This window comes from Rousettus aegyptiacus, unplaced genomic scaffold, assembly GCF_014176215.1.
Source record: "Rousettus aegyptiacus isolate mRouAeg1 unplaced genomic scaffold, mRouAeg1.p scaffold_m13_p_8, whole genome shotgun sequence".
Classification (NCBI taxonomy): Eukaryota; Metazoa; Chordata; class Mammalia; order Chiroptera; family Pteropodidae; genus Rousettus; species Rousettus aegyptiacus.
The window spans coordinates 15904325-15925705 of NW_023416311.1; the positions used below are offsets into that span (position 1 = coordinate 15904325).

General features: G+C 58.6%; 2 protein-coding genes across 6 annotated transcripts; one reads left to right on the forward strand and one right to left on the reverse strand.

The window, feature by feature from the left end:
- The first annotated feature begins 26 nt into the window (after positions 1–26).
- Positions 27–2672, forward strand: TSR3 (TSR3 ribosome maturation factor). The gene is made up of 6 exons (XM_016136651.2): positions 27–206; positions 304–523; positions 902–1095; positions 1599–1772; positions 1922–1985; positions 2269–2672. The coding sequence occupies exons 1-6, from the start codon at positions 95–97 to the stop codon at positions 2456–2458; spliced, it is 954 nt and encodes a 317-aa protein (XP_015992137.2). The 5' UTR covers positions 27–94; the 3' UTR covers positions 2459–2672.
- On the reverse strand, positions 2546–16521 carry BAIAP3 (BAI1 associated protein 3). 5 transcript variants are annotated; one of them, XM_016136647.2, is made up of 35 exons: positions 16437–16521; positions 12252–12392; positions 11965–12052; positions 11738–11818; positions 11315–11422; positions 10851–10910; positions 10642–10708; positions 10345–10540; positions 9947–9991; positions 9743–9820; positions 9522–9624; positions 9111–9218; positions 8931–9026; positions 8704–8807; positions 8413–8533; positions 7832–7956; positions 7663–7753; positions 7466–7522; positions 7289–7386; positions 7131–7182; positions 6884–7014; positions 6494–6617; positions 6271–6414; positions 6084–6176; positions 5799–5990; positions 5645–5713; positions 5474–5553; positions 5294–5402; positions 4862–4933; positions 4607–4687; positions 4398–4518; positions 4194–4317; positions 3912–4117; positions 3440–3837; positions 2546–2652 (listed from the first exon to the last, which is right to left on the reverse strand). In XM_016136647.2, exons 2-34 carry the CDS (start codon positions 12380–12382, stop codon positions 3734–3736), a joined length of 3459 nt encoding a protein of 1152 aa, XP_015992133.2. In that variant the 5' UTR covers positions 12383–12392; positions 16437–16521; the 3' UTR covers positions 2546–2652; positions 3440–3733. The 5 variants fall into 5 exon arrangements, with proteins under 5 accessions (XP_015992133.2, XP_015992132.2, XP_015992134.2 ...); XM_016136646.2 differs by having other exon boundaries at positions 8704–8819; XM_016136648.2 differs by lacking the exon at positions 7466–7522 and having other exon boundaries at positions 8704–8819.
- Positions 16522–21381: the final 4860 nt, after the last annotated feature.

Here is a 21381-nt window from a genome sequence, read left to right on the forward strand (position 1 = left end):
CGTGAGTACCTGAACTGGGAGTGGCTCCCGGCGCAGGCGCGCGTCGTCCGGAGGAGAGGTCCCCACGCAGGTCCTGGGGATTCTGCTTCCCGCGATGGGCCGCAGGAGGGCAGCGCGTGGACCGGGGGCCGAGGGCTCCCGTACCCGGCGCCCCGCGGGCTGCTCCCTGGAGGCCTTTGCTGAGGAAGTGGGCGCCGCGCTGCGCGGTGAGTGGGGCGTGATCGAGTGGGACTGGGGTCGGAGACCCATGGCCTGCGGGCCGAGCCGCGACTGAGGCCTGGTCCCCTTTTCTGCTCGGTGCAGCGTCCGTGGAGCCACAGGCGGCGGAGGACGAGGGCAGCTCGGGTCCTGTGCGGCTCCCTTGCACGCTGGCCATGTGGGAACTGGGCCACTGCGACCCCCGGCGCTGCACCGGCCGCAAGCTGGCCCGCCTGGGTCTGGTGCGCTGCCTACGCCTGGGCCACAGGTTCAGCGGCCTAGTGCTCAGCCCCATGGGTTCTCAGTACGTTTCCCCGGCTGACAGGTAGGCGCGAGAAACCAGGGGTGGGGTGAGAATTGGCGGGTGGCCAGTCTGGTCTTTCTTGGCTTCTGTCACATTATTCCTTTCAAGACTCACCTAATTGTACCTATCAGTCTAATTTGCCCCCATTGCCTAACGCAGTCCAGGATAGAGCAGGTCTCAAGTAAACGTTTGTTGAGTGAATAAATGAGCCTGTTCCAGAACGCCCCCATTCCTCAGCCTGAAAAGCTTGGGCTATAAGGACCTTTGGGGGTTGTTTGCGGTAGGGGAATGATGTCCTTGTATCCCTAGTGAGGCCAGTATCCAAGGACATACCTGCCTTAGGGCCATCACCAAGGTAGTGCTGGCCCCCAGAACCTAGCCCTTTGCTGCTCCTGGCAGACAGCTGGTTGCACAGTCAGGGGTGGCTGTCATCGACTGCTCCTGGGCCAGACTGGAAGAGACACCGTTTGGGAAGATGCGGGGGAGCCACTTTCGGCTGCTGCCTCACCTGGTGGCGGCCAACCCTGTGAACTATGGCCGGCCCTGTAAGCTGTCCTGTGTAGAGGCTTTTGCAGCCACCTTCTGCATCCTGGGTGAGTGTTGGGGTCTGGCAGCCTAGAGGTATAGCTGTGCTTCCTGCAGTGTGTTTTCTACTGGCAAGCCCCAACAGGAATGTGAAGATATGCGGGGAGGTGGTGGATATGGACAGGCTAGGGTTTTAATCTCAACTTCCACTTAAAGTCTTTGCCCTGTGGAGTTGAGGTGGTGGCAAAATCAATAGCTGGCCTGTAAGCGCTCATGTTTGGCCTTATTATCGTGGCACCACTGCCCTGAGAGCCCTCTGTCCCCCCTCAACTCATCCTCAGAGAATTTATATTCTTAGTAGAAACCCAGAAGGGTGGCTCTGTGCGACGTGGACAGAGGGACTTAGTGGGCTGCAGAGGTGGAGGCTGGTGAGTAGGCATGGGCTATCTGGACTGTAGGATGGTGTCTGGCAAGGACTTTTAGTTCCTGGGACAGCAATGACTCTGCTGGGAACATGCTCAGGATTAGAAGATTGCTGACATTCTCAGATTTTCTGTTTCTGTGGCTTCAGGCTTCTCAGACCTTGCCGTCATTTTGCTGCGGAAGTTCAAGTGGGGCAAGGCCTTCCTAGACCTGAACCATCAGCTCCTGGAGAAGTATGCAGCCTGCAGCAGCCCGGAGGAGGTGCTGCAGGCAGAGCAGGAGTTCCTGGCTCATGCTAAGGAGTGCCCCAAGGAGGAAATCGGTGAGGCCAGGCATCACGGTAACCTGCCTGGGTGGGAGCCAGGACCCTCTAGGCCTGCCACCTCCTTTTGAGAAGCTCCAGGAGTGGGAAGCTGGGTTCTACTGTAAGCTCACCTATAGGTCACTGTCCTCTTTTCTCCCTCTGTTCAGATCCCTTTGATGTAGATTCAGGGCGAGAGTTTGCAAACCTCAACAGGCCTGTGGCTAGCATGAGGTAGGTTCTCGGGCTCCCAGTTTTGTGACAGCTCAGGGCTGTCCATTGCCTCTGCCCCTCCAGCTGTGTGTGTGTGGGGGGGGGGGGGGCTCCTGAACACCAATGCTATGGTTTCCTGACTGTAGAAAAGGGGACATGGACGTCTCACTGAGGTTTTTGTTTCGAGAGCACAAGGAGTAGGAGAAATCTGTCCTCAGCCTGGGAGCTTTAGTGGGTCAGTGTGGCAGAGAGGATTGCCTCTAGCCATGGATAGCACCTTTAGTGAACACACCACTCCTTTCAGGCCACCCACAGACAGCAGTGACAGTGACAGTGAAGATGAGTCTGAGGAACACGAGCCTGAAGCCAAGGATGGAGGAGGCGGCTGCAGCAGCAGCAGCTGCCCAGAAGAGGAGGAGATTCTGGAGCAAAGGGCCGAGGCCAGGGCCCCCACCGAAGGTTGGAAAGGAATCAAGAAACGTCAGAGACACTGAAAGTTCCAGACATGTATATTTTTTGAAGTGGAGTAATGAGGAAATCTAGAGACAGCAGTGGGACTTGTGGGAACAGACAGGCCTGGCAGCCTTGGCCCCTTGCAGCTCCAAGCAGCACTGGACTCTGTCGGGTTCTCTCCCAAAACTTCTACCACAGCCTTTCTCTGGGTCCTGCCTCAGAGCCCCCAATGAAGCTGTAGGCAAGAAAACTCCAGTGTGAGCCTCTGTTTCTTTGTACTTGGTCTAGGGGCTGGAGGGACTCTCAGCCTCTAGGGAGACAGACCCTGCCTAGAAGGTTCTGAGCTGTAGAGGTGGTGGGCTGTGGAATAGGTCTTGTGGGGACGTGTGTGTGGCATGAAAGCAGCCAGACAGGTGACCAATCAGCATGAAGCCCTTTACACTGACCCACCAGCCTCAGAGAGTGGCCCAGGGGACCCTGTCCTGGACCAGGACTGGAGGCCTATGCAGTTCTTTGCAAACCTCTCCACCACACAGCCTCTGTGGGTGTAGGGTTCTGGAGCCCAGAGAGGGTGAGAACACTGTAGCTGCTTACTTTCTCCCTCCACTTGGGGCCCTGGGAGCTGCTTCTCTCCAAGGCTTGGGTTGTTCAGACTCAGACCCTCACCTTCCTGCCTCTCAGCCTAGTGAACTACTGCTGCCGCCCCCCGCCCCCATCCCAAGAAAGACAAAGATAGAGAGATACCTCTAAGATAGCTCTGCTGCGACAATGGGCAGTGGGGATGGACCACTCTTTGTTGGGGAGAGGGTGCTGTCTGGTTTATTGCAGGATATTAAGCAGCATCCCTGACCTTTGTCCACTGGTACCAGTAGCACCCTCTTCAGCCCCCAGTTATAACCACCAAAAATGTTCCCAGATGCGGCCTAATGTCCCCTGGGGAACAAAGTCACCCACTGAGAATCCTGTTCCTACTGGCCTGCCCTAGGGCTGTGGATCCTGAGGAAGCAGGTGGGCAAGCTCACCTGGCGACCAGGCTTGCTCCACTCTGCATCCAGGAAGGCACCTGCTAGCCAAGCCCTGCCGAGTTGGCCACCTAGATCCAGGGTTGGGGGCAGGGCTTGCTGGGTGTAAGGAGTTCACAGCACACACCACATGGACACACCAAGGCAGATGAGAGCTGGGGCATCCAGCCACAACACGCACACCACGTAGTAGGGAGGGGGCGCCGCAAGCCCTGGCTGCACAAAGCTGACCACAGTGAGATAACACCACCACAGGGACTTGGGGAAGGCTTGGGGCTGGCAGCTGCAGGAGGTTCAGGGGTCCATCTCCATGCACTTCTCCAGCTCCCTCAGTCTCTTGACAAACTCCTGCGCTTCCCTGTTGGTGCGGCCCTCCAGCATCCTCAGCGTGGACTTCACTGTGGGCAGGGGGGTGGGGACAGCATAAGGCCCTGCCGGCCATTGAATCTACTGCCCCTGGACCTCCACTCACCTTGGGCTCGGGGCCTGCGCAGGTGCAGGGTGATGGGCTGCTCTGCCTTAGTGCTCCCTCCCACCTGGGACCGCAAAATGCCGCCAATGTTGCCCAGGCTGAGGGCCACCTCCCCTGCGAAGTCGTTGGTCGACAACCAGTCGTGGTCCATGACTGTGAACAGCACACAGGCACCACGGCGGCGGCATGCCTCTGCTGGCACAGAGCTACAAGCAGACGACAGTCACCTGGAGCCCTGCTCCCTGCTCAGGCAGACAGAGGGTGGGTAGGGATGACACTCACAAGTAGAAGAGCTCATCATACACAGGATGCAGTGTCCTGCTCTTGACCTGGGTCCTCTGGCTTCGGACCAATGGAAAGAAGTGTGGTGGGCCCAGCTCCACGATCACAAAGGGGTCACTCAGGCCTGGCGAGGGCAGGGCCATGAGCAGACTCCACTGCCCTCCCACCAGCCAGCCTCTGCCCTGCCATACCTCTCTTTCTTACCATTGGCATCCAGGGGGAGCAGGTCAGCAGCGTGCAGCACCTCCACTGCCAGCCGCTGCTCAGCTACCTCGTAGTGGCAGCGGATGCTCAGGCGCCCAAACCGGTTCTGTTCCAGAGACCTCTACAAAAAGGCCCATGGGCTGGTAAGCCCAGTTCAGGGGTTCTGAGGCTCTGGAGCAAAGCCCCATGCCCACACCTGGCCCACGTACTTGCTTGAGTTTGTCCAGGTAATACTGCTCGATGCACTCACGGGTAGAGCACTTGTGTAGGCGCAGCTCCTCTTCCAGCTTCTGCAGGGGGAGGAGGGAAATAGGTGGGCACCTGGTGAGACTGCCCACTGAGTGCAACTCCTCGCAGCTGCAGGCCCCTGAAGGCACAGGGGCTACTGCAAGGCAGTGGCTGGACTCAGGTCTGCAGCATCCATGCCATCCCCCTCTGTCAGAGGCCCTGGGGCCAGGCCTCACCTTGTAGCTTCCATCCTTCAGGTTCTCCAGGGGCAGACCCTTGCCCTCTGCATGGAAAAACGTAACCAGGGCCTAAGGCAGGGCAAGAAGGGAGAGGTGTCAGAGCATGGCATGTGCTGGGGACAGTAGGCCGAGACAGGTGGAACTTCGAGCAACATCGGGCTTTGGAGAGCCCAGGGAAGAGCACACTGGAGGTGCATCAGAAGCCCCCAGGAAGCTTGGGATAATGCCAGGGCCTGAGGCCAGACAGCTATCTTAACAGGTAGCCAGCTCTGACACAGGTGGGCTGGTGGGGAAGAAATGCTGCCCTTGTGGGTTTCCAGAGGAGACATCCTGGCTGGGCGGGCCAGGCACCCTGGCAGCAGGGCCAAGGAGAGAGGCCGCAGCTTTCCCCCTGGAGCTTGGCAGGGCTCCTCCTCCACTGGGCCCTACCTCCAGAGTAAAGTGGAAGCGGCTGTAGAAGTCAGCAGAGACGTCAACGTTGGTACCCAGTGCCTGCAGAATGGTCTGCAGGAGCAGCTCCCAGAGGGCCTCAAGCACCCTGCAGGGACACTCAGCATCTGTGACTGGACCCCGGCCCACCCTGCTCCACCTGCCCTGGGCCATACCTACCTGCTCAAGTTCTCCTTCACCAGCAAGGAGTTCAGCACAGTCAGCTTCTCATCCAGGTACTTCATGAGCGGGGCCACAGCCTGTGGGCAGGGTTCTCAGGACCGGCCTGCACCTGGGCCCCATCACACACACTCCCTACCAGGCTGAACCCTCAGCTGGTCAGGCACTCACCTCATCATTCTGGATGGAGTCAGGCGACAGGCTGATGTGCTGCACATACTTTCTGATGTCGCCCACCATCTGAGGGAGAGCAGTGTTCAGCACTGAATGGACTTGGAGGTATAGGGCTAGGCAGTCAGTTCCCCACCCTGCCCTCCCTGCCCACCTTGGAGGTCAGGTGTGCTGTCACGGTGCGGGCCTCCCGCTGCAGGTCTTCATCCAGGGCCTGTGTGCAGCTGAGCAGGGGGCGCGGGAGCCCCCCCTCAAGCCCTGCATCCCCCTCCGACCATGCCAGGCCTCGCAGTGCCTGGCCAACGACCCTGCGCAGGAGCTCCACATTGTTGAGGACCACGCAGAGCTGGAGAGATGTGCCAGATGGGGGTGATTGGTGCTCCTGTGGTGGCCCCACCTGGCCTTCTGCCCCCATCCACCTGCCTGCCAGCCCACTCACCGGCTCACTCACTGTCTCGCCAGTGGCCCTGGGCTGAGTATGCACCTTCTTCCGCAAGAGCTCAGTATAGAAAAGGGCAGCCTCACACAGATCCTGGTGGGACATGGACGCTTGGGAACTCTGGGCCACATCCCCTGGCCCAGCTGCCCCTCCAGATGCCAATCTCTTCTTGGGCCATGGTCCCCACCTGGCTGAGCTGGGTGCCTAGCCCCTGGGCCTGGGCAGGGTCTGGCCATGCCAGGCAAGCCCATAGCTCTTGGATATGGCTGAAGCAGAGACTTGCGGTGGCTGCAGAGCTGCTGTGCTTAGAGGAGGCATCCAAGGGCTCCAGCTGGGAAAGCAGAAGGAGACCTGTGTTTTGGGGGGCCTTGGATGAACCCCAGTACCCTTGGGCCTGGGTGCTTACTCACCGTGTCCACATCCACAGCTCCCTGAAGCCTCCACTTGGCTTGGTCCCTTAGTACCTGAAGCCAAAGCTTCACAGCGGGCAGGAATGGGGCATGGATGCCAGTCAGGGCCAGGGTGTGGCTATCCCTACAGCAAGAAACCATCAGAGCACACCCAACTCAGACACCCTTAGCCAATATGGCTCAGGGTCCCCAGGCAAAAGGGCATCCAGGAAAGCCTCCTGTGTAGGGCCTTTGGGTTCCTGTTCAAGAGCCCTCTTAGAGGCTGGAGAACATGTGGGGGAGCAGGGCAGGTGGGAGTAGAGGAAAAGGTGGAGGAAAGGGGCAGATAGGATGGAGACAGGTTGGGGAAAGGGACAGGTGTGGAGGGGACAGGTGGGGCTGTACGCCCACCGGCCCGGGATGCTACTCCAGAAGCGCTGGATGTCTGCCAGGGTTAGGTAGAGCTCGAAGAGTTGTGAGGCCACCTCAAGGGTCATTTTGGGGCTCAGCTCCTCTGTCAGCACCCACACCTCCTCAGCCACCTGTCCAGAAGGGTGGAGTCAGGCTGCCAGCAACAAAGAAACCTAGGCTCCTTCCCAGCCAGGAGGACAGTCCCCACCCCACTCTCCCCACCCCCGCCCCCCATCCCCGGCCTCACCAGACGCTCCAGCTGCCGGAAGGTGAGAGTGAAGAAGTCAATCTTGATGATGCTGCAAAGGACACATCTCAGACATCTGTTCACCCCCATTCCCTGGCCCTAGTGGCAGCACTTGAGGGGCTGGGTACAGGGGCAGCAGGAAGAGCCCTGGGTCCCACCTGTGGAAGAGGCTGGCATAGATGCCATAGCAGGACTGCAGGTCCTCATAGACGGTGTCGACCAGCTCCACCAGCCCGGCAAGGCGCTTCAACCCCGACTACAAGGAAATACTGTTCACACTGACCTGCACCTAACCCACTCCCACCCCCCATGGCCATGCCCTCTCTAAGCTGCACCTGCTCTCGAGGACTCTTGGTGTTCAGGAGCCTGTCATACCATTCTCGGTTACCTCTCTGCAAGAGAAGCGACCAAGGCAGTGCAGCGTGGTGGGTGGGAGGGAAGAAGAGCAATGGAGGGTGGAGGGTGTGTGCTACAGCAAGTTCAGGGCTAGCAGGGCCTGGGCCATTAGCCCAGACCAGGCTACCTGACACACCTTCAGGGCAGCAGCGATGTCCATGTTTAGCTCAGTCTCGAAGGGGCAGATCTCAAAAGAAGGCTGGAAGAGCTGCAGCTTGTCCAGACACCTGGGTGAGGAGCCATAGCTGATTGGGGGCTGCCCCACGCAGGCCCCTACCCTACCAGGTGCCAGTAGCTACACCCACTTCAACAGCAGCTCCAGGCGGTGTACGGCTGTGCTGTTGGTGGCAGGGAAGTAGTCCCGGAGCTGGCGCAGCAGCCGCAGCACGAACTCAGAGAAGGCAGAGAAGCTGTCAGCCAGACTCTCCTCCTGGGGGCACAGGGCTCTTCAGAGCTGACCGCTCAGGCCCTCCTCATGGTGGGGCTGGCAGTCAGCAAAGCTCTGCCCCGAGGAGCAGCCTCCAACCCCATGTGCCTTCTGCTGGCCTCTCCAACCTCAGCCTCCATAGTTCCCCCTGGCAGCACAGACGCCTCAGGACATTTGCACCCCGCTGTGTTCCCTCTGCTCTGTCTCTGCAGTACCCACTTCTTCTGTTGCTCACAATTGAAATGCACAACCTCCCTCTATCACATCCCTATCTCAGTATTATATACCACTTGCTTTCTCCTACATCATGCAGTCTGGCTGTTTTCATCCCTGTACTGCACCTGCGGGCCATGTACCCCATGAGGACAGGACTCTGCCCCTCACTGCCTGCCTTAGCCCGAGCAGGCCCACAGCACACCTTCGTGGAACAGCATTTTCAGGGTACCAGGCCAAGCCCACCTGCTCCTGGGGCAGGGAGGCTGCCTCTTCCCAGTGCGCCTCTATGTCCTCCAGCAGCCCCAGCAGGTAGCCGTAGTCCAGGGTGCAGGTCTGATGGTGTCGACTGCTGACTTGCCAGTGCCTGTGGGGCCCCGGCCCAGAGCCAGGGCAGCAGCGTTGGGCCGGTCTCAGACCTAGCAGTAACCTCCAAAGAACACTAAGTGCCCCGCCCACTCACAGCTCTGCCCCTTCGTTGCCCCGCCCACTTACACTCACGGCCCCACCCCCTCATCGCACGCCCCGCCCACTCACAGCACCGCCAGCTGCAGCTCTGAAAGATTGCTCTGTGCACCATGCAGGCAGAGCACGGTCGCCGCTGGCCCGCTGAGCTCGCCCCGCCAGCTGCTCGAGTTAGGCTGGAGGAAGGGCTGGGCGTGGGTGGAGGTGGAAGATCCCCAGCACCTTCTGCCCCCAGTCCCCACCGCTCACCCTCCTCAGGCTATAGCTGGCCACCCTGGGGGTCCCAAGAGTGCCGCTACCTCCTGGGCTCGGTGTTCGAACTGCAGCAGACGGCTGAGCAGCAGTAGATAGGACAGGAAGCCTGATCGCCCACGCTGGCTCATGCCTGTGTCCCTCTGGAACGCAGGGTCCGTGCGTCACCAGTCCTGCTCCGGCTGGGGTGCAGGACGGCGATCCCCATGTTCCCTACCGCTCCCCACCTGCGTGGTGATCAGCTTGAGGGCCAACTGGCAGTCTCCCTGCACGCGCGAGGCGCTGGAGCGTGGTTCCAGCTTGAACCAGCGATCCTCGCCAGCCACTGGCACCTCCTGCGCAAAGAGTTCAGACTGGCTATTTCTCGGGCCACTCCCTCCCTCTCACACAGATACTGTGAGGCTAGGTAGAGAACAAAGACTTCCACCTCCCACTGAACATGGGCGACTAACATAGAGTGAGCGCTCAAGTGTGCCTGGACCCCAGAGGGCCCAGAAGGCTGTCCCATTTCCCCACCAGCATGATCCCCCCACACCAGCTCAAGGAGGATGGGAAATGCTTGGGGGATGACATAGCCACAGGCAGTAGTATTCCAGGCTGGTGAAGCACCCATGAGTGAAGCCCTTGCATCCACTCACCCAGACGGGTATATTGAGGCACCCCAAGAAGTCATCCGTGTGGTCTTCCGTGGGCCTAGCAGTTCCATTTGCACGGGCTGACTTGACAATCTGTTTGAAATACCTAGGCACAGCAGGGTAGGCATCACACATCTGGTCCCTGGGGAGCCACCACCTGCTGGTCCCTGTGGCCAAACTGCAGGTAGAGCGTCTGGGGGGCACCAGGGTCCCACCTGCCATACCTGCTCATGCCCTTTAGGCCGATGACTTCATTTAGCTTCCTGCATGCTTCCATTAGGGACACCTCATCGTCATGGTCCCTGGGGGCAGAGTGAGGGAGAGGACCTGGCTTGTCTGGAACCCAGCCCAGCCCTGATTGTCCCACCCTACTCCCCCCAGACCAGAGGCACCCACACCCCCTGCCTGCAGGGCACAGGGGCCTATACCAGATGTCCAGGTGCAGCAGGTCTGTGCTGACATCTTCAATCTCACTACAAGAACAGAGAGATACCCATGAGGGTCCATGGTGATCTTCTGCCCAAGGTTGGGGCTAGGACAAATTCAGGAACTACAGGGAGGGTTCCATGATAGGTTGCCTAGGTTTAAATCATGAATGTGTGGCTATGGGAACATGATGCCCTTCTCTGAGCTTGTTTCCTCCTCTGGAAAGTGGGCATGTGACCAGACTCCTTCAATTCTCTGGGGCAAGCACTGAGACCACATATAGCTATGAGCTGTCACCCTCTGGTCACAGGTACCCAAATGTATCTCTAGGACTGGCTTTGGCACCACAGGAAATCTCCTGCCCTACCACCTTGCCACCCGGCTGGGCAAGGGGCCTTACAAGAGGAAGTGTTCCTTCCAGACAGGGTTCAGGGTGCTGCTCTTGACCTCGGTGACCTGGATGCATTTGGCTGGCAGTGGGCTGCCACGCTTGGCACCCTTTCGGAAGCTGAAGCGCTGTTCCTTGTGCGGGCCTGGCTCCTGTGGGTTGCCCGAGCCCGGCAGGATTCCCAGCATACAATACGGGTCACTGAAGCCTGGAACATGGCAAGTGCCTCAGCCCCCAACCCCAGGCCATCCTCCCCTCCATGGTCACCAGGCCTGGGCACAACTAAGGTCCCGGCCAATCCCCACTCACCATTGGGGTCTTTAGCCAGCAGGTTCTTGGCACGCATGACAGATACTTTCAGGGCGTACGTGGGGGCCTGTGGGCAGAGAGGTAATGAGGGGCCCCTAGGGGCTCGGTGCGGACATGATAGGCCCCTTCCCCGTACCCCCACCACACCCAAGTTCCTACACATGGGCACTGTGTCTGGTCAGCTTTGCCCAGGTAGGCAGCAGCCTTACCTTGGCCTTCTTCACACGCTCAATGGCCTCTGCGTGCTCCTCTGGGCTGGTGCCAAACACCTGCAGAGGGAGGACAGGTGTGAGGGTCCAAGTGACCCCCAGAGTGAGTCTGGCCATCATCCTGGGGACCTCAGGTATGGCCCTAGCCAGGGATGCCTGACTATAAATGTCGCAGGTTGTGGGGAACACACATAAGTGAGGAGGAAAGGTGGGTCTGCCCATCCATCAGTTTGTTAGTCTTTATGCTCTATGCATGTGTGTGTGTGTGTGTCTGTCTGTCTGTTCATCCTTCTGGGCCTGCCTGTCAGCCTGTATGTGTGCCTGCCTGGGCACACACACTCATGTGTTGTGTACATGGGGCAAATCTGTGTGTGTTGTTCAGGTGACAGTGACATCGGCAGGTGGGGGAACAGGTTCGGGGTAGTTCTTCCCAGAGCAGGGTGGGCAGGTCTAAGGGGGCTCACCTGTTGAAGGTAGCCCAGTAGGGCCTCTTGGTCATCCACCTGGTTGGGGCCCATGGTCCCTGCACGGTAAAGGATGGTGTACAAGGCTTCCTCATAGAGCATCTCTACCTGTGGGTGGGGTGAGGAACACACCCTGAGTCTCCTGCCGCAGCACCCTTTCTCCGCTCAGACTCCTTGGGCCCACCCTCTATATGCCCGGCCCCCAGCCCTCAATAGCTCTTCCCACTGGCAGAGCTGACTCCTTGCCTCAGTGCCTTTGCACCTGCCCAGCCCTCCACCAAGGACCCCTACTTACCCCTCACCTCTGCTCCTTACTTGCTTACATAGGGAGGCCTGGTCCACCACCCCTCCTACCTTTACTGGGCCTAGCGCACAGTAGGTGCTCTCAGCCTCACCCTAGGGCCAGACCTGCATCCCTCTTACCTCTTCCTGGGTCAGGGCTCTCAGGCCACGGTTTGGGTCCACGGGCTCAGCGGGGGCTGGTGAGCTGCTGCGCAAGAGGACCTGTGAGGGGAGCGCTAAGGTGAGGGTTTCCAAAGGTTGGGATCCTGCAGCTGGCTTGGGAGGGATCTGGGGAGGGAATGAGTCAGGGAGTAGAGGCCATACTTGGAGGTGACAGGCGAGGAGCGGCACCCAAGCCCTGTCCTCACCTCAGGGCATGGCAGGCCCCGTCTGCCTTCCCCCTTCTTCAGGATGAGTCGAATTTGGGCAAAGAACTCCACACCATCTCCAGGTTTCCTGCAAAAGAAGTCCAGGCTCAAAGGTCAGCAGAACCTCCCTGAAGCTCTGGGTTCACAGCATGTGCCACCCCACCCAGGACCAGCCAATAGCCCACACTACTGAGGGCACATCTTGGGGCAGAGAAAAGGTCCACAGTGTACCCCACAGCCTTGGGTTCAGACCCTCCCAGGCTCTCTCTGGGATGTGGGGAACCCACCAGGCCCCTGTAGCAGGCTCCTGCAAGTCAGTGCTGGCACTCCCCGGCTCCTCCTCAGTCTTCCGACGGAAAGAGGGGCAGGCCTGCACCTGCCTGAGCACACTGCTCTTGATCTCCAGCAAGCTGGACATGGTGAGTAACCTGCAGACAGAGAACACAGCTGTGGCCCATTCATTCATTCATTCATTCATTCATTCATTCAGCAGCAGTGCCATACAGTCGCACTGAGCTATTATTGAATTAACCAAACCCAACAAAAACTGTGTTCCTGGGAACAATCTGGTTGGACCACCAAGGGGGCAGGAGGAGGGGGCACCTTTCGGGGAATGGTGGCTGGTAGAGAGCCCTGGCACCATCATGGCCACGGAGGCAGGAAGTTGGGAAGGAAGAGGCCCTGTCTCCCACACACACACACTGCAAGTTGCTTGGTCTCTAAGCCTTCATGTCCCCATCTGCAAAATGGGAGACCCCTGCAGGATGGCTTTGGAAATGGGACAAGCCTGTAAGAAGTGGTGGTAGTGCCTGGCAAAGTCTGTGCTTTTACCCCTGCATGGCCAGGATACATGGGAAGGGCCTCTGAAGGTCTTTATCCATCAAGCGCAGTGGGGCCAGTGCCCCATCCTCACCCCTCAAAGCAGAGCCTGCTCTTCTCAATCAGTGGAAATGAGAACACAGAGCAAGCTCTGCCCTGTCTGGAAGGTGCTGAGTATGGGGCCACAACCCCATCTCCCTGTCCTGCTCCCAGTGCCCCATGTTGCCATAGCAACCAAAGCATCATACTTTGGAGCAGCTCAGATGTCACAGTTAGGGCAGGGAAAGGTGCTCTGCCAAGGGAGTAATGGAGCCTGGGCCCAGAAGCCACCTGCCCGAGTCCCCTGAATCCAGTTCAGTCTTGGTCATTCTGCTCTGTGGGACCAGAACATGTGTGAGGGACAAGGCTCAGACTGAGCTAGTCTGCAGCCCTGGGAGTAATGGCGATACCTTCCATCCAAGTGGCAGGGTCCAGGCTTCTCCTCAGAAGCCTTGCTGCTCCTATGGATTGCTGGCACTAGACTCCCCCTTGTCAAGCTAGACTGTGGCAGGGGAGAAGGTCCAGCTCTAGGTGACACCTGCATGCCTCCTCCAGGGGGGCTCAATTGTCCCCTGTAGACCCCACGAAGAAGGGTAAGATGACAGCTTGCCCTTTCCACTGCACTGCCTGGCCAGGCACCCACCTCTACCCTTGTTGTGTATCAACCAGCCCTGTGACTCCCCCAAACTCTAGGGTGCTCTTCTTGCTCTTCCTGAAAACTATCAGGGCAAAGTGTGCACCCCCTGCCAGGCCACCTCTGCTTGCTTGGTGCACACCCCTTGGCTGCCTGCCCAGGCTTGCTGGCCTCTGGTACACAGGACACACCATGTTCCCCTCAGTACAACATGGGGCCTCTGCACTGGCTGCCTAGGTCCGCCTTCCCAGCTGATGTGAACTCTTCTATGTACTGAGGGAGCCTCCAGGCCAGGCATATCAGCCTAAGCAGGGAGCTGCTGTCATTTTCACTTGACAAAACAGGAAATGAAGACTCAGCCAGATTAACCTACTAGCCTGGGTGTCATAGGCAGTTAGTGGCAGGAGAGCCAGGTGAGACCACTTCTGCCCTGCATCCCAGGCCAGTCCTGGGGCCAGGCTCCTGCTCAGAAACCACACCCACATTTGCACAGTCTCTGTTTAACATCTGCTGCCTGTTCTTTAGAATCCTAAGTTCTGTTGGGAGAGCTGGGGCCAGGGCACCTGGTGGAGCCTAAATTAACTTTGCTCCCAGCTGTGTCTGCTCATCTGTCTCCTGATGGCCCAGGGCTGCTGTTCTGGGTCTATATCCTCTATTGGCTCAGGCCACCATGTCCAGACAGGAGGGGCAAGCAGCTTGTCCCCTTACAGAGGTGCCAGAAATGAGGCCACACCTTTTTTACACCTATCAGTGCCTGCTCCTGGGAGCCTACCTCCAAAGATAGGGACTCAGCAAGCTTCAGCACACGCTTCCAGAAGCTGTTGCCCATATAGACAACTGTGAGCTCCTCCGGGGACCAGCGTCACAGGCCCCCCCTTCCCCTCTCTAGCTGAGTGAAAGGGGCTGCTCCCCCCGCAACCCCCCAAAGCCAAGGAAGCAGCTGCTGCTTGAGCTGTTTCCAGGGCAACCGCCAACTGCAACTGCATGTGACAGGGGCTACAGGGGCTCGCGGTCCCAGAGACAAACATGACGCAGGAGCCCAGTGGCCTGAGCTGCAGGGATGGGGTTTCTGTGAATTTAAATGTTCAAGGTGGTGGAGGCACAGCATCCTACCTGCATTTTTTACTCGACATCTCACCAGATAATGCTCAGACCAGCCCTGGAGAGGGGGCTGCTCTGCTGCCCTATGTGGATGAGGAAATAGGCCCTAGGGTGAGGAACCTGCCCAAGGCCACAGAGCCAGCAAGTGGCTTGGGCTGGAGTCCAGCTCTCCTTGGCTCCCGTGTCCAAGCACTAAGCTCTTGGCATGTCCTGCATCCTAGGGTCCAGGTGGGCTGGTCTCCCCCTCGGCTGACTAGTACCTCTATGCTCCCTCCTTCGACCTGTTCCTAGGATGGGGGCAACAGTGGCTTCTGGGCACAGGTATCTGGGAGAGATGGCTCCTCCTGGGTGCCCAGAAACTCTTCAGGTTATCCTGGGAAGCCTGGGGAGTTGATGACCTCACTGTACCAAACAGCCTTGACTCTGGGAGCCAGCCAGCACCTCACCCAGAGCTATCATCAACGGTGGGCATGTGGATGTGGCTATCCCCCCAGGAAGCACTCACCGGCTGCCAGGGCCCCTTAGCCTGAATGGGGCAGGAGTAAGCCAAGCACAGGGCTACAGGGGCCCTCTATCTGTATGATGGGCCCTGATGGGACTCTTTCAGGAGCTGTTCCTATCTTCGACTCTCCTTGTTCTGGATGGCAGCACAAAAGACTCCTAGCTGCCACCAGGACCAGAATCACAGCTCCCAGTGGTCCAATGAGCAAGCTGAGGGTGGCCATGCCAGCACTGGGGCCAAGCCCCAGGTCAAATGGGAAATGACAATTCTGCAAAGTGAGTAGCACTGTCCCAGTTCACAGCCCAGGGTAGGGGGTCCCCGGATGCTGCCCTGGTTGTGTGGGGGGAGTGGGAGTGTATCGGCATGTCTGGCCCCACATGCTAGCTCTCCATGCCACCTATCTGGCCCCCACCAACCCCTTCACTCTTCCTCGGAATTTCCAGCTCCCATCTTTCCATGGCCCTGTAGACTCCCCAGACAATGCTCCCCTGCACACGGTGAGTGGCAGTGCCTATTACAAATGCTGCTCCCTGGGGTCTCATCCCAACCTAATTCCCAAGGAGGGGCCTGAGAATGTGCATTATAACCATCTCTGTAGGTGGACTTAGAATGTGAGGAAGCCTGAGACCAGCTAGAAGGACTAGCTAAATGCTTCTAAAATGAACCCATGAAAATGATTTTATCCCAGTAAGTTCGTTCTTCCTTCCAGATTCCCTCTTACCTGTCTTTACTCACCTGTCTTCACGCACCTCTCCTCCCTCCCACTTCTCTTACTGACGCCCCTCCCCCCCCTTCTTGATGCTCCCCACAGGAGCCCGAGGCCGCCAGTTCTGTTGGGGTTTTTCCTCAATGGAGGGCGAGTGGTCCCGGCGGTTCGGAAGACAGTCTGGAGAGTGTGTATTTTTTTACCCACCTCGGACCTTTGGGGTAGATGAAGTGGAGGGGCGGGGCTTGCACTGCCACGGATTTCAGGGAGGCTGGGGTCCTACCGGGACCACAGGAGAGTGAGAGGGATGGGGATCTGGGGGCGTCTTCCGTCCCCTGGGGTTTGCCCGAGAAACATCACCGAGCGCCTCCGGGGTCCTCGGCCCAGTCCCCGGTACCCCCGACCCCTCCCAGCGCTTCTGCGCTCCCAGGGAAGGGCGCACAGCCGGGCGCCAGCAGAAATGTTGAAGAAATGTCCTCCAAGAATGCACTGGCCTCAGTTTCCCGCGGGCCGGGGGGCGTGTTTTTGCTACCTCCCGCCACCCACCGCCTCGGGGGTCTCCCCAAGCCGCCCGGGGGTGTGCGTAGGAACCGGAGTTGGTGGCGTCCCAGGTCCGACCGGGTGGTGGTGGGCTGAGCTTCGACGGCGCGGGACGGAGTCGCAGCACTCACCGTGGGCTGGACGGGGTCGGGGTTCTGCGGGCGCCGCACTCACACAGGCTCCGGGACGCCTAGGACAGCAACCACTCGCCGCCTCGGGCGCGAACAACTGAGCGCAGCAGGTCCACAGCGGCAGCGGCAGCGGGGGGCGGGACCTGGCCTACTCGCCCCGCCCCGCGCACCCCCTCCTCGGCCCCCGCTTTCCCTCTACAGTCAGCCAAGCCCAGTGAGGGTCCCTGCGCCTCCAAGGCCTGGCCAGAGAGCCCCCTTCCACTGGCTGCGAGGTGAAGGGGCTGCCAGTCAACCTACAGGTGGGTGCAGACAGAGGAGAAGACTCCGCTCTGCGGCAGGACCCGCCCCACCCCCGCGGGCCCCCGGCTGGCAGAGCAAACCAAACAAGACGCGCCTGGCTCGCAGCGCGGATTTTTCTGTAAGGGCTGCGCAGCCACCTCCGGAGTCGTCCTCCCAGCCGCACTGTCCTGTATTAACCTGGAGCGGGCCTGCGTCTGGGAACTCCACCACCTTGAGCCTAACAACTCCCTCCTCTCAGGGGGCACAGTACACACCAGGGGCGAGGGGTTGCTGCAGTTAACCCAGGACGCTCCATGACAACCCAGATGACCTATTGGGGTGATTCTCCCAATGGCCCAGATAAGGGCCTAGGTACCCTAGGTTGGGCCACGTGCCTGGTCACGTAGTTTGTGAAATCCCGGGGCCTGGACTGGAGCCCTCCGGTTCATTTCCAGGCTGCTTTCAGCGTTCCTCTCGAAGCCCTCCTCCTCCACGTCTCCCTCAGCGTTCCAGTTACCTGTAGAGTTTGTTAACACAGATTGCTGGCTCCCTACAAACCTGCTGATTTCAAAAGTCTGGGCTGGGGTGGGCCATCTGCATTCCTAACAAGCTTCAGGTGCTGTTGGGGATCCTGGGACCACACTTGGAGAGCCATGGGGGCTGAGCAGAGGTTCTGGATCTGTCTGAGGTGCATAGGGTCCCTGGAGCCCACTCCTGTCTTTAGCCTATCTTGCTGGACTCTCAGAGTACCTTTTCCTTGGATGCCAAACTGAGATTTGGGGTTTTCACCCCAAAGGACATCGTCTCTCATGATGGGACTTTAGGCAATATGGGGACAGAAAGATGGGTCTGGAACCCACTCCAGCTCAGTCCCAGAAGCAAGGACAGTTCTCTCTTGGGTCACCTGAGCAGAGGGGAGGGCCAAAAGCTGGAGAACAGGGTTCCAGAACAGAGTTCCATGCAGGGAGGCAGCCCATGCATGAACAACTGCACCTTTCAGTGAGCTGCCCACTACAGGGTGCTTCCCGCCTCACACAAGGTTGGATGGACACTGTTCTGATGGGGCCACCACCTGTCTCAGCTTCCAGAACCAGACTCATCCACATCTGTGCTACCCTATACCTATCTGTGTAGAATGAGAAAGAATTACTGCGTGTGTGTTTGTGACAGCACTGCAGGGACTGTAGAGAGCACTGCAGGGTGCGAAGACAGGACTGCTGGTTAGGTTCTCCGAGAAGCTGCCCCCAGACCCTACTTTCATTCTGACCCAGCACAGCCAGGCAAATGGGGGCAGGGGAGCTCTGGAAATGTATCAACTGCTTGGGACAGAAATGAGTCAGGGAAGTAGGGGAGGGGACCTGAACCCCGTGCCACCAGCTGCCACTCGGCTTTTCTTCTGCAGGGGATAGAAACTGGGGTAGGGGCAGCTTGTCCTTCCTGGGGGACTGGCAGTCCTGAGCCAGGATCTTTGAGCTGATGCCCTCCACCCCTGCAGTTTTGCGTCAGGTTCTGCCAACCTGTTGGAACAAAAACTGGGTCTGGTTGCCATGGCGATCATAATGGCTTGGGGTGAAGAGATGAGACTCTGCAGCTGCTGTAAACAGGAAATTAGGAGGGGCTGCTGCCCAGGGAGGGGACCTCTGCTTGAACTCCCTGCGGGAGCCTAGGGCAGGGTCAGTGAGTGGCATCAGAGGCACCAGCCCTGAGACTGACTAACTAGCCTGTTGGTGGAGGGCCCCAGAAACCTTATCATTCTTCCTACAGATAGGGAAACTGAGGCCTAGAGAGGGGAAAGGGCTTGTCTAGGACCACAAAGCAACAGGCTGGGTCCCAAGTGCATCCCTGAACCTCAGTTTCCCCAGAAAAGATGATTCCCAGGACTTTCCTCTACACCACTTCTAGGGCCAGGAGTGATGGTCCTATTTGTGCCTGATCCCTTCATTCTCCCAACCCATTCTGAGACAGAAATCAGGCCCACTTCAGTCAGACTCCTGCCCCGTCACTCCCTTCTGCTGCCCTGGGCCTTAGTTTCCCTCATTTGTAAAATAGCAGCACCCATTCTGCGGGCTGGTAGGGGACCTCAGAGGGTAGATCTCAGTGCAAAGCATGTGCTGGTTAGTGTCTGCTGCACGGTCCTCCAGTCCAAGGAGACAGGAACTGCCTACCATCCCATCAGAACTCCAGTGACCTGGGGAGGGGACTATTTCTGCCTCCAGGTTAAGGGTGGAAGCCCATCCTGTTGATCCCACAGCAGGGAGTGGGCAGGGAAAGTGTTGCCCCATTCCTCCTGCCTGTGCCCTAGACCCCACTATTAAGTGTCACCCTGGCCCCTCTGCCCTAGACCCAACAGTGGTCCTGAGCAGTGGAGGCAGCCACTTTGTTCCAGAGATGGTGAGGGTCACAGCTGGAGTTCAGGCACATGATATTTTGCCTAGACTGGGTCAGGGCTCTGTGGGGCCAGTGGGGAGGTGGGGTTCACACCCTCCTGGCTTCTGGCAGGAAAGGGTCTGGCAGGTGGGGGGAGAGGTTTTTCCTCCTTAGGGCCAGGAGAAAAATACCAGGCTCTGGATACTCCGCTGGCTGCTGCAATGCTGTGAAAGGGGAGCACAGGCCGTGAGGGCCCCTCAGTGAGTCCAGCCACTCACACGGCTTTTAAGAACGCACTAGCTCACGCTCTCTGGTGGTATTCTCTGGAATTGCAGGCACAGCCTCCTGGCATTCAGGCTTCTCCTACTTACCCTACAATCCTCAGCCCTTTTGGAGGACAAAGGCAGGGAAGGGGGCAGGTCCCCAGAGAACTGATGTGGGCAGAGTTCAGGGGCTTGAGCCAGGCTTACTGTCTGCTCTGGGCTGGAAGAATCTGAGGACTGCAGGAATTTCATTGCCAGTGCCATCCTGGGTGGTTCTGCCAGAAGAGGGGGCTCCAGGTGGGAGGGTTCTGGCCCAGATAGTCCCTTGCCTGTGATATTGGTTCCTGAGGTGCAGTCACCAAAAGTGCAGTAGGGGTTCTGTTGCCAGCACCTGTACAGGTGGAGCCTGTGCCAGGCCCAGGTGCTCTTGGGCCTCAGGCCTGAGGCTTGTGTGGGGCCCAGAATGTGGAAGCAGAGCACAATCTGTTGTCCACTGACTTTCCCATTGGCTTCTGGCCCAGGGGCTGGTGTACCGGGAGCCACCTCCCCCAAGGGCGGCTCTCACCCTCACCCTTTGTGGGGCGAGGGCAACACCAGGAGACAGAGCTGCAGGTGGGCCCAGAGCCTGGCTTCTCCACAGGACAGGCATCATTCTTTTACAAGTGGGGACAGAGGTATTTTTGTCCCTGGCTCTGGGGGTGGGGGTGGAGGTCCAGATTCCTTCCTCCTGGGAGGACTAGGAAGAGCAGCACTAGAATCCAGTGGGTCTCTCTCTTCAGGAGGGCATCCTGGAGGAAGGGGAAGGTGGCTACCTGGAAGGGCAGATTCCAGGAGGGAGGAACCCAGGCCAGTGCCCTGTGACTTTGTTGCTTCCTTGTTATTTTCCTCAAGGAGCTCACGGGAAACAGCTTCCTGACAAATAACAGAGACTTTGGGTGAACCTGCTGAAACCAGCCGTGGGTGAAGGGGACTCCAGCTCTCCAGCCCTGTGGGGCCTACAGCCTTGGCAGATGGGGTCACAGTGTCTAGAAGCCTTTGTGAATCTCGCAGGCCCCTGCAGCAAGACACCCCCCAGACTCAGCAGCAGGGTGGTTGGGGCACATATCGCATGGGCGCTCCTCTGGTCTTCTTGCCGGAGCTGGCTCAGACCGGTTCAAGCCAGCCCAAGTCAGTGCTGGGCCTCCAACTTGTCAACTCGTTGTCATGGTAACCTCAAACTGGAGGCTGCCCATGGCAAGAGCCTGATGTGGTGGGAGGGCCCTGGGCTGCTGGTCAGGGAGCAAGGTAGCCTGTGTGGGTGGGTATGCCCAAGAACAGTGCTGACCTGGCTGGTACAGTCCAGGGAGACCAGGGGGACTCACAGGTACCCACAGCCTGGCCAAGATACAACTCAGGCCTCTGAACTGTCATTACTGAGGAGATGGAGGCTGAGAGCTCCTAGCCCATCCTATCTGTTGTTGGGCTCCCTTGGGAGCCCCAAGCCCAGGCTCTTTGCTCTGTACCTATGTAATGGCTACACCAAGCCCCCACCATCCCCACACTGTCACAGAAGCCCCATCAGGGTCTGAAACAAGGGCTTGCGTGCACCTTGGTGCTGTGAGAATCAAGTCCCACTCTGAGGAGGTCCATCCAGGTGGTGAAAACAGCCCTAGGTCCCCAGAGGGCAAACCCTGCTCCAGAAGGCCAGATGGACACCAGGCAGGACCAGTGGCCAGCACAGAATGTGTGCTAGCCTTGCTGCCCATGCCAAGTTCTCAGAAGGGACAGAAAGGATGATTTGACTAAAGCTCAAGGGGATATCATCCCCTGACCATAAGGGCCACTGAGGGTCTGATGCGGGAGGCAGGGGGGATGAGGCCTGGACTTCTGGGGCACAGCAATAAGCAGGGGGTGGCCTGTGTGGGAGGCGGGCAGGAAAAGGACACACCCTGCAGGCAGCAGTTTGTGGAAATATTTTAATTAGAGGATTCTTAGATACAGTGGTTAATCTATTGCCCACAATTCCTCACTAATTAGGCGCCTCATGCTGGGAACAC

Coding starts and splice junctions, on each gene's coding strand:
- TSR3 (XM_016136651.2), top strand. CDS start 95: ATGGGCCGCAGGAGGGCAGCGCGTGGACCGGGGGCCGAGGGCTCCCGT. Junction 524..901: donor TACGTTTCCCCGGCTGACAG/GTAGGCGCGAGA, acceptor TGCTCCTGGCAG/ACAGCTGGTTGCACAGTCAG. Junction 1,773..1,921: donor GTGCCCCAAGGAGGAAATCG/GTGAGGCCAGGC, acceptor CCCTCTGTTCAG/ATCCCTTTGATGTAGATTCA.
- BAIAP3 (XM_016136646.2), bottom strand. CDS start 12,382: ATGTCCAGCTTGCTGGAGATCAAGAGCAGTGTGCTCAGGCAGGTGCAG. Junction 9,219..9,521: donor GCCTCAATATACCCGTCTGG/GTGAGTGGATGC, acceptor CTCTTTGCGCAG/GAGGTGCCAGTGGCTGGCGA. Junction 7,754..7,831: donor CGCCTGGAGCTGCTGTTGAA/GTGGGTGTAGCT, acceptor CTCCTCACCCAG/GTGTCTGGACAAGCTGCAGC.